General features: G+C 28.2%; 1 protein-coding gene across 6 annotated transcripts in view; it reads left to right on the top strand.

The window, feature by feature from the left end:
- LOC142321788 (uncharacterized) overlaps positions 1 to 12,593 on the top strand; it is an 80,673-nt gene extending 68,080 nt beyond the window's left edge. For 5 of the 6 annotated variants that reach the window (XM_075360177.1, XM_075360180.1, XM_075360178.1 and 2 more), the window contains 6 exons: positions 129 to 231; positions 2,010 to 2,195; positions 4,282 to 4,454; positions 7,847 to 7,901; positions 8,546 to 8,715; positions 10,243 to 12,593. In XM_075360177.1, coding sequence (XP_075216292.1) covers positions 129 to 231; positions 2,010 to 2,195; positions 4,282 to 4,454; positions 7,847 to 7,901; positions 8,546 to 8,686 — 658 coding nt within the window. In that variant the 3' untranslated portion in view covers positions 8,687 to 8,715; positions 10,243 to 12,593. The remainder of the gene's footprint in view (positions 1 to 128; positions 232 to 2,009; positions 2,196 to 4,281; positions 4,455 to 7,846; positions 7,902 to 8,545; positions 8,716 to 10,242) is intronic. The other variant, XM_075360183.1, reaches the window with a different exon arrangement.
- Positions 12,594 to 13,184: the final 591 nt, after the last annotated feature.

Here is a 13,184-nt window from a genome sequence, read left to right as displayed (position 1 = left end):
ACCTTTTTTAGGAGTTAAAAGAAAACATTAAATAGTAAATACTTTTCTCAGTGTAAAGTACAAAATTATTATAGAGACATTTCATCAAATCATTTAATAACAAATTATAATTTTTTTTCTTTTTCCAGAGAAGCAATTGGTGAAGTCCGTCAGTATTTTCAGAGATTGTTATCGGATTATCAAACACTGTACCATGATTGGGAGTGGTTGAAACAAGAACAATCAATTAAGGTTACGACTTTTTTAATAAATGTTAAAAATATTTCTTTGTGGTATAGAAATCTTTGTCTAGTATTTCAGAATCTTCTTATTTCAACCATTATATAGCTTATCCATATTAACCTTTCCTGCTTCTTAAAAACGTTTGTTTTACTTTAGCATACTTTTTCTCAGTTTTAAATTAAATTTCTTTCTTTAGGTAATAAAAAAAAATTGTCTGTTAGCCATTTTCATGAAATAATCTGAATTTTAAGTATTTTCTTTTTTTTATCTGTAAGTTTATTATTTCTGATCCTCACAAAAATATATTCTGTTGTAAAAAGGGTTAGCAATAAATTCTGTTGCTAATACAGAGTGAGCAACATAAAACTGACCCATAATAAAACCACTACTCAACACATTTATGAAGGACTCGCACATAACTAGCGCAACTAGTGGATGTATATGTTACTGTTAATTGTTGCTGCCATTTGCCATGTGGTTACGTGTAAGTGCAGTTGTGTTTGTGTAAAATGCCATATTCAATATTCACTCCAGGAGAAGATAGCTATAGTTGAAGCCTATATTTGTTCTGGATCGTTTGAAGAATCACACACATCAAGTATCCGTAGAAAAATTTCTAAATACCTTTATTTCAGCGAAAAGTAGCATATACAATTTAGTTAAAAAATGGCATACAACAGGTTCGGTTTCAAATGCAAAACGAAATAGGCAGCCTTCTGTAGGACTCCTCAGGCCATTACCGATATTAAAAGGAAAGAATTACTTCCAGTCCAAAAAAATCACTATGCAAATTATCCCAACAATCTGGTATTTACACATTTGTTGTAAAATTTTTCATGAATTAAAATTGATACCCTACCGCATTACAACTGTGCAATAACTGGAAACAGACAAACCAAAGTGACTTGATTATTGCAACTGGCTTCTCAAAAACATTGTTGGTGGACAGATAGACCCAATGTCATATTTCATGACAGACGAGGCGTGGTTTTATTTATCCAGCCATGTTAATTCGCAGAACACCAGGTACTGTATGCCAAGGAATTCTCATGAGATAATCAAGCATCCACTTCATGATGAGAAAAATGGTGTTTGCCTGCCGTTTCCAGTAATCATTTAGTGGAATCAATATTTATTGACGGACTGTCAATACACAAGTTTACCTCACAATTTTTGAAGAAGTCTAACTAACTGATAATGAAAAAAATAAGTTAACTGATAATGAAAAAGAATAAGCTTCTTCCAACAAGATGGAGCAACTTTTCATACATCAAACGTTTCACTGAATTGCATTCATGCAGCTTTCACTGAATGAACTGTCAGCAGAGGACGGTGGACTTCACGTTCCTCAGAGTTGTCTATTTGCAATTTTTTTCCTTTGGGGCTACTTAAAGGAAAGAGTTTATGCATCTAATCCCTATAATATTAATGAACTGAAGGTGAATGTTCAACAAGAAATCAATGCAGTTGACAACAACATTTTGCGTCAGACGACCCTCAATATGATCACAAAAGTGCATCGATGTCCAGGGTGGTCATTTTGAACAACTTTTGTAACAATAAGGTAAATAAATGCAACATTTAAATTACATTTTATGTTTTTCTTATTTAATTTATCCATATCATTCATAAAATTTCATTCCAACATAACCTACCAATTCTGCAGCAGTTACATTATGGGTTCGGTTTTATCTTGTTCATTGTGTAGAAAGTTAATATATACATATATATTTATTTTAGATATCAGTTTATTCTCTTTTATAATTTTAATTTAATGTTGTTTACAGGAACGAGATGATGCATATGAAGAAGTTCAAAGAAATGGTTATAGAGAAAAAGTCGACAACCTGACTGCACAGCTAATGGAATGTAAAGAAGCTCTGAATGGAAGGAATTCATATATTGAATCACTTAAAGATCAGATTGAAAAACTTCAGAGTGAGAATGAGGCCATAGAATTACTGAAAGCTCAGGTATATATGTTTTTATCATTGAAATGAGACCTAAATTTTCTATTACATGCTTTCAGATTTACTATGTGATTTTATTAACTTTAGTGTGTGTGTGGATCCATGTACATGCATTCATAAACACATGGATTAAATTATATTAAAAGACAAATTTTTAAATAAGTTTAAAATTGGAATATGAAATAATTTTAAATATTAACTAAATAGAAAAAAATTTCCTTTTTTATTCATTTTTTTTTTTTAATTAAAAAAATGAATAAATTTATTTTCTAAGGTAACTTTACCATCTGTGGATCTTACTGTTTGGTATATAGTATATTTTTTTAAGTAATACTATTCTCCAAAGTGTAAAACCAAAGGAAAAAGGCAGAAGTGCAGACAATTGCTGGGTCTAAATATAAAAAAAAATAGTGACTTATTACCTCAATAACTTTCGTTTTGATTTTGATACTACGTAATTATTATTTTATTGTTTACAAAGATTCGAAAAGAATGTATCAGATTTTCAGGACATGTTCTACCGGTGAAAACAAAGAACATTCATATAAACATACATTCAGAAATCTAATATAGAAGACAGAAATTTGGAGTTAGTGAAACAAAATATTGAAAATTTTGTTTTGTTCAGAATTTCTACTTGCCATTGAATATTGCCATTAAATGACTAACTACTCTGTTACACCACATATTCTTCTAAGCAAATTTGGAAGCTGTCTGTTGCTTGTCTTAACATATTACCAGGTATTTGACATGACACCTCCAATATGGTCCTTCAGTTCCATTGCAGTGGCAAAATACATTTGAGAGTTTTCTTACTTGGAGTACCCCTATATGAAAAATTCCGCACATGTTAGGTTGGGGACAAGATCGACCAAAAGATATTTGTGTGATGAGAAATCGTTCTATGTGGAAAGGTCTGCCACAAAAAATAAATGCAAATTCTGGCCTTGTACACAATTGTCTTATATTTTTGGAGCTGTAAATGGTCCATATCCTTCTTTACAGCATATACAATTGATGAAGGATGCCTTGCAACATCCTTAATGTTCTCTGGTGACAGTTACAGCCACACCCTTGTCATCCTAAAAACAACGTGGTCAGATAATTACAAAGCTATTCTACAATCACACATTGAAATGGGCATTGTGTAAAGGCTTGATGTGCAATTGATGCAGGTTTACATTATTATAATAATGTAAATTTTACTTATTTGAAGAACCATATAACTTAAATTATACTTCGTCTGATATAAGCAAGTGAGTTACATCTGTGGATTATCATAAAGATATTGTTAAATAAACTTTTCATTTGCAAAAATATTCTTGAGGATTAATCTCTTGCATAATTTATGATTTGTACAGGTAAAAATGGAGATCTTGATACAAAATTTTCCCATACAAATGATTGGATAATTGCATAGCTGTAGAGTGTTACCAGGCAGATCTTTTTGGGCCGTGCAAAATTATAGCAAAAACATTTTCAGTCATTTCCAGTGTCTTCATAGTCTTTTTGTTCCCTCTTGGTTTAAGATTACAAGCAGATGATATTAAATTAAAGGAACTTACATGCATATAATAATGTGACCATTTGGCGCATTACAACAATATGCATTATCATGGGAGAATCCAATTATCAAGCTGGTTGAGGATAAGGGATTATCCTCATGATTATAGTAAAACTAAAACTCTATGCAGGGGATTTAAACTTAAAGAAAGTAACTTTTTAAATTTAGAAAATCTGACATTGCTGAATTTCCCAGTTTTTGAGCGTAGTTTTTCTTTTACTGGTTTTATCACAAGTTGATGTTTTATTAAAATGAATTCTGTTCTCTAAGGAAAAAGCAAATTATAGTAAAACATAAAATGCTTCCTTTTCTCAATCAGCAGTCTGTACCAGCCATTATTGCAGCTAAAAAACCTTATATCTCTCTTAGTCTCTCTTTCTCATGCATAATAAATGAAAATAATTTCATTTAAAAGAGATGAAAACTGAAATTAAGTCAAAATGAGCTTGTAATTTTGTTGAACCAGTTAGTTACAGACCATACTCTCTAAATCAGACTTCGATTGAATTTTTGTAATGCTTTTAGGTGAATGTGTACCAGACAGATTTTGAAGCGGAAAGGAAGAGCAGAGAAGATTTAGTTGGTGTAAAAGAAAAATTAGCTGAAGATTTACGCCTGTTGCAAAGGCGTAATCAACAACTTATAGACGAGTTGAAAGTATACCAGGGAGAAAATCAGTTGAATGGTCAACAAGCAAGGTACAAAAATTAAGTTTCAGCTTTCATTATACTTTCACTTCATTTTCTAAAATGTATATTTATAAGAAGATATCAATCAGAATTAATTTACAGAAATCATGTATTCATATACAAAAATCAGTTTTTTTTTCTAAATTATTAAGAACTCAAGAAGAAGAAGGATAAAAGACTTTTTTATATTTAAAAAAAAAATGCAAATAAACAGATTATCTCATTTTTTTATTTTATGGGTTTGTCTGGTGATGCTGTTATTAATTTTCCTCACAATCGAAGTAGAAAGATTTCTTAAGTAACAAAATTATTGTCTGCTTGGACAATTCAAAAATATTTTTTTATTTTTTGCCACCATAATTGTTTAATATTGAATTATTATAGTGTTTGATATATAGCTTGAAGTCATTCATGTATTGACACATTTAGTGCTGAGCGCTTGCTGGTACTTGGTCTATGCATACATGCAACTTGGTGACCACGTACTTAGCGTGGTAGTGTAGTGGCTTTTCTATCTCTGCTGATGGGAATCAGCATGTTATTGTTGACTCTGTATCATACGTTAACACATTAGAAACATTTATACTTTGTTACTGGTAGATTGTTGGTAGTTACAATGAACTGCCTCTTTTTGGTTGCCTTTTAAATTTGCATGACTTTTATCGCTTTTAAAAGACTATAGATTTATAAATAAATTTATTTTGTAAATTATTTGTATTTCAGTTTGTATTGATTAGACAATTATCTTTTATTTTTATTTTATAAACAATTATTAAAAAAAAAATCCAGAAGAAGATTTACGCCTATTGCAAAGACGTAATTAATTTTTAGACGAGTTGAAAGTATACCAGGAAGAAAGAGAGTTGAATGGTCAACAAGCAAGGTTACAAAAATTAAGTTTCAGCTTTCATTATACTTTCCTAAAATATATATTTATAAGAAGATATCAATCAAAATTAATTTACAGAAATCATGTATTCATATGCAGAATTGAGTAACACATTTAAACTCATAAAAAGACTACTAGTAAATATATTTTGTGACTACTTTTTATGTATGAGGTAGTGTTTTTTATGTTGTAGAGATTTTACACTTAATCTATAAAGAAAAAGTTTGAGATATAGTCAGAAGTAAAAGTCCACAACTGATAAAAATAAAATAAAAAATTCTAATTCAATTATTGTTATATGAAATAAATTGAGGATTTATTACACGTAAATTTAACACAAATTTTTATCAGTAAAAAACACACAAACTTGATCTTTCTTTTTTCATAAAACGAAGAAATAAATTATTTTTTTCTAATTAAGAGACTAGAAAATTGGTTAACATAAATTGTCAACATGAACAAGTAAGAAATTTACAAATATGCTCAACCATGCACAAGTGAGTGTTCAGCATGGACTGTATGAATCTAGTTCTTTTTCATCAAAGCACGTGGTCAGGTTTTCGAGACATTTTGTTTTCAAAGTCATGTAAATGTTGATAACTAGTAGTATACATGATTTAAAAAGAGAAAAATAATTCAGCACATAAATTTAATACACCAATGAAAAGCCAGCAGTGAATGTGTTAAAATATCCTTGCACAAAAATTTAAAATAATTAGTTTGAAATTTTCAGATAAAAAAAGTAACACTTTCCTGCATACCAGACACCTTTTGCTCATTTTTGGTACGAATACTTTTATATCATTTCTCAGCATTCCTTTTCCTAGATTTATCAAATTTCTTGTGCGTATGTATTTCACATGAATACTGTTTTTGTTTCAAATTTTCAACAAAAAAATTAAAATCAGATAAACTTTAAACAATTAAATTAAATTAAATTTTGTACACTAAAAATAATATTTTCTAATTTTTTTTTTTCAAGTTTTGAAGTCAGCATCAAATTAAGGGTTGGTAAATTGTTGGTAGTAGTTTAATTTTAATTTGGTGTAAACTTAAAGTCAAGTTTTAAGAAATAAAAAGCTTTTTAATAGAGAATACTAATAAATTGTGAGATTTGTTTATGAATAGAAAATTTTCACATATTTATGTGAAATACCCAGAAATTTCATGAGGTTTAAAATAAAGGTAAGATTTTCTGTTTAACTACATATTTTTTGGAAGTTTTATGAAGCTTGGAAAAAACAATAATTTGTGACCTTGAATTCAGATCTTTTTCTTTTCCTTTTTTTTAGCCAAACCATAGTTTTTGTCCTGAAAATCCTGAGTAATTTTTAAGTAAAACATTGATTTAAATTTATTTTATATAAGCATTATACTCATTGCAATTAAAGCTTAAGAATTGTCAAACAACTAAAGTGAACAACTGTCGGATCTTAATCTATGTTTTTTTGTAAACAGATAACCCGGTAAGTGTTGAAGGTAAGGTAATATATATACTGGTGTTATTTAATTTCTTGTACTGATGAAATCTGGTAGCTTTTTTTTTATTTTTCCAGTTATGTGGAATGTAAACATTCCACTTAACATTTGAGCTAAACACAAATTATATTCATTTAACATTATAATGTTAAATGCTGAATGTTGAATGCTTTATTTCATTTAACATTTGGGCTCAATACGAATTATATGTTAATCTAACATATATGTACTTGGTCATAATTTAAATTGTACAGAAACTTTCCTTGATTTTCACAAAATTTAAAAGCTAATCCCCAAAACTAAATGATAGTTGCACATCTTTCAAAAGAGGCAATTATCTCCATCTGTCTACTGATTAAATTGCAATGATACCAAAACAAAACTCAACAGAACAATATGACACATTAAATTCGTAAAAGAACTACTAAATATATTTTGTGACTACGTTTTGTATGTGAGGTAGTGTTTTTTATGTTGTACGTAGAGATTTTACACTTAATCTACGAAGAAAAAATTTGAGGTACAGCTAATTCTAAGGATATGATTACATAATTCTTAAATACTGTTCTGAAAAAATATTTTTTTCCAATAGTATTTAACTGCAGAGCTGTGGATGTTAAAACATTAATTACACAATAATTTATGTTTTAATACCCTGTCATAACCTGGCAATAATTCTCACTTGTTTTGCAAGATAAAAAAATGAATGAAATGTTTTTTATATGTTCCTTCAGTAGTTTATTTTAAATGTTTGACTAATTTAGACTCCTGCCCAAATTTAGGAGGAGGAATTGTAGTCCAAAGAAATTGAATTATTGAATTCTAGACTAATGAAGTTTTCATGTGGTTGGTTGTAAATGTGAGTAGCTAATGTTTTAATTTTTCAATTTTATTTTCTCTGAATTGTAAGGTAGAGTAGAATACACTCCATTGTATTCTTCCAAATTCAGTAATGGATTACTGAAGCTTGCAGAACTATTTTTCACCATAAACCGTGTTATAATTCTAAATAAAAACTTTTTTATTGTTTCAGAAGATCAACATCACACTCTCCTTCACCTGCATCTACAGTTCAGCCAGTTATTCAGGTAAGTTTTAAAAAATTAGATCTTAATTTTAATTTGGCCGAATGTTTCTGGTAAAGTGGCTAGGTGTCTATCTGTTGTATCTTTCCTTGTTTTTGTTCCAAATTGTATAAAGAAGGAATTTTGGGTTAAAATTAATTTATTCTTTTAACTTAATAGTCTTTTTATTTTAATATCTTTTGCATTTTAAAAATATCAAAGCATTAGTTCCTTTTCTTTAAGTTATTTTTTATTTTATAATTTCTGATACTGGCAAAGTAGTAGCATATCTATCTACTTTTCATCCAGAAGGCTGTGGGTTCAAATCCCAGTCAGGTGTAGTATTTTTCATATTCTACAAAATTTTTCTTTTATAAGCAGCTGTAATCAAGTGATAGAGCTATAGTTATGTAGATAAATAAAATTAATTGACATCTGAAAGACAGTTATTATGTACCATCTGCTACTTTCATAGCAGATCGGTATCTGCCAATTTGCTGTGAGATCCTAAGAAGACCCTTAGAAGTTTGGGAAAAAGATGCAATTCTCATTTTTCTTTTTCATAGGTAATCATTCAGGTTTTCTTATTCATTTTATTTTATGTATTTGTTTATATATTTATGTATTTGTCTATTTATTTTCATGAAACATGTTTTTTTTTGCAACAGCAGCCGCCACTTCAACTTGAAGAAGAATCCCAATCTCCACAACCAAAATTCACGTGTCCAAATCCAGAATGTAATAAAGTATTTAAGTTATATAAACCTCTTGAAAGGCATGTTGTACAATGTCTCAGATTGGAAGATTAAAAGCATAGTAATATCAACTTTCAATTAAGGTAATGTGGTTTGATTTATTTACTTTTTTTAATGTGCTATATAAGTTTAATATCATGAATTAAAAAAAGTAATTACAATTTCACAGTCCATATGAATTTTTATTAGATTGCTTTGAACTAATATTTATTAGATTGAAAACTAAACCCTTTTTTAAATGAATTTTTCTGTATTTTTGAAAAACATTTAGTCTGCAAGCTTTGGTTCAAGATACAAAATTTGTATTCTATCGAGATTTACAAAATTCTAAAATTTCAAACTGAATTCAACTGGAACTTAACGATAATTGTTGTGACTAAATTTTTTGTAGGAGTGAAATCACAAATAAAGTGAAGTCTTACTTTTTTCCCTACAAATCTTCAGTGTGAGCATCTTTCATCATGTAGACTACATCCAACCAGTAGGAGGCAGTTTATTCCATACTTAAACTCATGTAAGGAGGAATAATGGAAGTGACAGCTGTTTCAATGCATGTCTTACAGTAGATCAGTAGGTAGCGAAGGTGCATACGCAAGATCCTTTATAAAATCCAGATAAAAGCAGATGGGGTGACCTTGAAGGCCATCACAAACAAGCTCTGTCATGGAGTCCGTGCCAGACAATCCCAACATTGGGGAAAACATCATTCAGCTAATCCCATATTGAATTTTACTAATGTGGAAACACACTATCTTGTTGCCAAATAAAATTCTCTAATCCATCTTGCAGTTGAGGAAAGAATCAATTATGTAACATACCCAAATAAGTAACTCTTCTTACACTTGCTTCAGTAAAAAAAAAAAACAAAAAAAAAACAGCCCCTAAATTTGCTGTCAGATATTGCATAGAATAATTAATTTTGTGTTGTCCCTTTCACATCGTAAGAGTTCATCGAGATTTTCTGTCTCCAGATACTTATTGACATGGACATTATGCTTATTAACGTTTCAACTAAGAGGAAATGTTGGCTCATCACTTTAGCTGTAAACTGTATGGATGCATATGTAAGCATTTTTTAATGGACTCCACACTGATATTACTGGGCTTCCTAACAGATTTTTTAGGACACAAGAAAAACTTTCGTGACGTGTTCAACATTTTCTTCGGACACCCTTTCCTTTACACAGACACTGATCATTTGAAACTAATTATGCCATCACTCAGAGGATCACAATTAAACTTTCTACAGAATGCAAGTTAAACTGTAACTACAGATTCATATTTAGCAAACTGTAAAACACAGAAGCCTTACTGTTCAGGAGTTGCCATCTTTGCTATTGCATTGTTGAATGGACAGATAAGGAATCTTTTCCCTCTTTGATTCTAGCCTTAAATGAAAGAGACTGTATACCTCATCCAAGAGATATTATAACAAAATAAATCCCCTATATTCTTTATTGTACACCAAGTAATTTGCATACTCATATTAATAAAAAAAAAATTATAAATATATAATATTGCAGGGTTACCTCCTGAAACGTATATGTTGAATGAGAAGTTTAGCTATTTTATTATGTTTGTATGTATTTATCTATTTGTTTACTTTTCAGAAAGTACTTCCAATTAAAGAAGAGCTATACTGTAATAAAATCAAAATTTAATTTAGAATTATATTGGTGACTACTAATTAATGGATAGCATATAGATATGGAGATATTATTGTAGACATCTTTATTTTGTAAATTATATTTTATTTTATAACTCTTTCATTTAACTGTTAATTTTATTATAAAGTTTTCATTAACTATTTTTCATTTTATTACAAAGCAGTTACTTTTATTTGTGTAAGCTAATGTCAATGTATTTTTTAATTGAATTTTTTTTTATGTATACTCTATTCAATAATTTTTTCCTTTAGAAGATAATATTATTAGAATTTTATTGTCCATAATAGTGTTGATTCATAGTTGAATCAGTTGGAACAATATTTCTTTGAAAAAATTGTTTCATTTATTACTGAAAATCTATTTTTTGTTCAACCTGTGAAGATCAGACAAGAAGCAGCTAGCTGCAATTCACAAAGAAAAATGAATTTGCATAATACATATATTATTCAGTTCTAATAGACATATTAAGCAAAAGTTTCTTTTACTTTGTATTTTGAAATAGGAGATTATTTTTAAAGTCCACAATGTACTACTTTTCACTACTACTTTTCAATTAATAACTTTAGATGTTAAAGTTTAATATATAAACTTATTAATGCCAGTGATAGAGTTTAATCTTGTAATGTATATTAATCATTTAGATTCAGATAATCAGGGAAAAACACAGTTTTATAAATTGAGTATAGCAAGTTGCAGCAGTTAACATATTTTTTTATTATTAGATGATGGTAATAATAATAATAGCAATTAAAGTAACATCATTATCTGTGATTCAGTAAACTGAAAACCTAGTGTGCCACAATCCAATTTATTTTTTAAGCCTTATGTTTGTATTTTTATTCCATAGAAAAAATTTGTCATGGTATTTCAATGTGTTTGTTATTTTAAATGCTTAATAAAAACAAGTAAAAAGAAGTTTTTTCACATGTTAAAAACTAATTAACATATAATGACGTATTAGTACCGTTACAACTTTATTTTCATAATTGTAGCAATATTAATTATCGTAAAGCAGGAAAAAGTTATTAGTTACTAATAAGTATACTCTTTTTTGAATATTTGTAAATTTTATATTTATAAACTATTGAAAATATAGTCAGCCACTTCTAAATAAAATAGATCATTGGTAGATTTGATTACAATCTTCATATCTTATTAATTTTGACTATCATATGTAAATCTATGAAATTGTGTGTAACAACACAAAATTTTTTTTTTTCAATGTTTGATATTTACGTGTTCTACATATGTATTAATGTAGCCAGTATTTTGTACAGTGCACTTACTAATATAATTGATTAAATGTATAGTATAATGTGCTAAAAATTATTTAAGAAAGGCATATTAACAAAAGTGGTTCGCTGATGTACACTGTTCAGTTTACAATTTTAATATAAACAGATAGTATTCCATAGTATACATTACAGATGAAGTTGAAAAAAATAATAGTAAGGCTACCTACCTAGATTTACTAAATGAGAAGCTCTTGAGACAAAAACAAAACATTTTAAAATTAACTGAGTAAATCCTTAATAAAATAAAGACCTAGAGTGTTTGAGATTGGTGTGCCCATCAGTTGTCAGCTCTTTCATAACTAATGTTTTGATTAACTATCTGAATTTATTACGTATAAGTAAAGTAACTAAAAACTGTAACAATTTATATAATATTTGAAGGGGTACATTACATTATTAATTAAATAATTAGATAGAAAGATCCATACCCATTTGCCCAACTCTTGTTTAAGGAAAATTTAATAAAAAATTTATATATTTTTTTTTGTTTTTCCTACCTGCAAATCCATAAGAGACAATATTACTTTTTTTTTTAAGAAATGAAATATCTTGCTTTCACCTTAGCCCAAAAAAAATCCTGTGGTAAATGTCCAAGAAAGTGCTTTAAAAAATAAAGAGATTATTTTATAAAAATAAATTTAAACAACATTTTTTTTTTGTTTTTGTTTTTTTTTATATTTTCATTCCTTAATACTATACTTTGTTGAAATTATGTTATATGAGTACATTTTGTATGTAATGTGGCACATTAAATATTAAGTATCATATTATGTAACCATTATAATACCGGTTGATATAAATGATTTAATATATAATATTGTTTTATCTTTTATAAATGATAAAAAAAAAAAAAAAAAAATAATTAAATGATATGTTTCATGTTTTTTAGCTTTTGGAAGTGTAGTTGATCAGAAAATTCATTTAATAATTGTTGTTAAAATGTATATTCTATTGATTTTAATAAATATTGTTTATATTGAAATTGTTAAAATGTAAAAAGAATATTAAAAAAAAATATATATGTAGGATAATTTTTTCTGTAATGTAAAAATGTCAGTAAAAATACTTATTACAATTTCCAGTCGTTTTTTTTATTTTTAATATTTTAAATTCCTCTGTGAATCCATCCTGCTTTTATTCTCTTTTTCAGAATTCGTTTAAATTCTGATTATACACACTTGTATACTGATTTACCATTATAAGTTTCAGCATTAATTAGGTCAAGTAGAGTGCTAGAAGATTAGTTGAAAAAGATGTAGTAAGTATACAACTTTTTCACATTCTAAAGTTCATACAATCATCCTGTAAAATAAAAGCATAACCAAAATCCAGCTTGTGACTCAAATTTCAGTATCGTAGTGGGTAGGACACCCACTACGATACTTAGTGGGAGTTGTCTTTTGGTACTGTGTTATTTTCTTCATATGTTAATGTTAGTGCTTTATTCTACAAGCAAGTTCACTGACACCATGAATTCATTTACTGTCATTCTGCAGGTCACACAAATTGCATAACCATTTTTACATAAATTGTAGGTCAAAATCTTTTGAAACCTCACTGAAAATGGGTTTCAGAAAAAGTTGAAAATAA

Source organism: Lycorma delicatula, chromosome 3 (assembly GCF_047948215.1).
Source record: "Lycorma delicatula isolate Av1 chromosome 3, ASM4794821v1, whole genome shotgun sequence".
In the NCBI taxonomy this organism is placed as follows: domain Eukaryota; kingdom Metazoa; phylum Arthropoda; class Insecta; order Hemiptera; family Fulgoridae; genus Lycorma; species Lycorma delicatula.
Note: the sequence above shows the minus strand (reverse complement) of the source record. Positions and strands in the feature narration are given on the sequence as shown.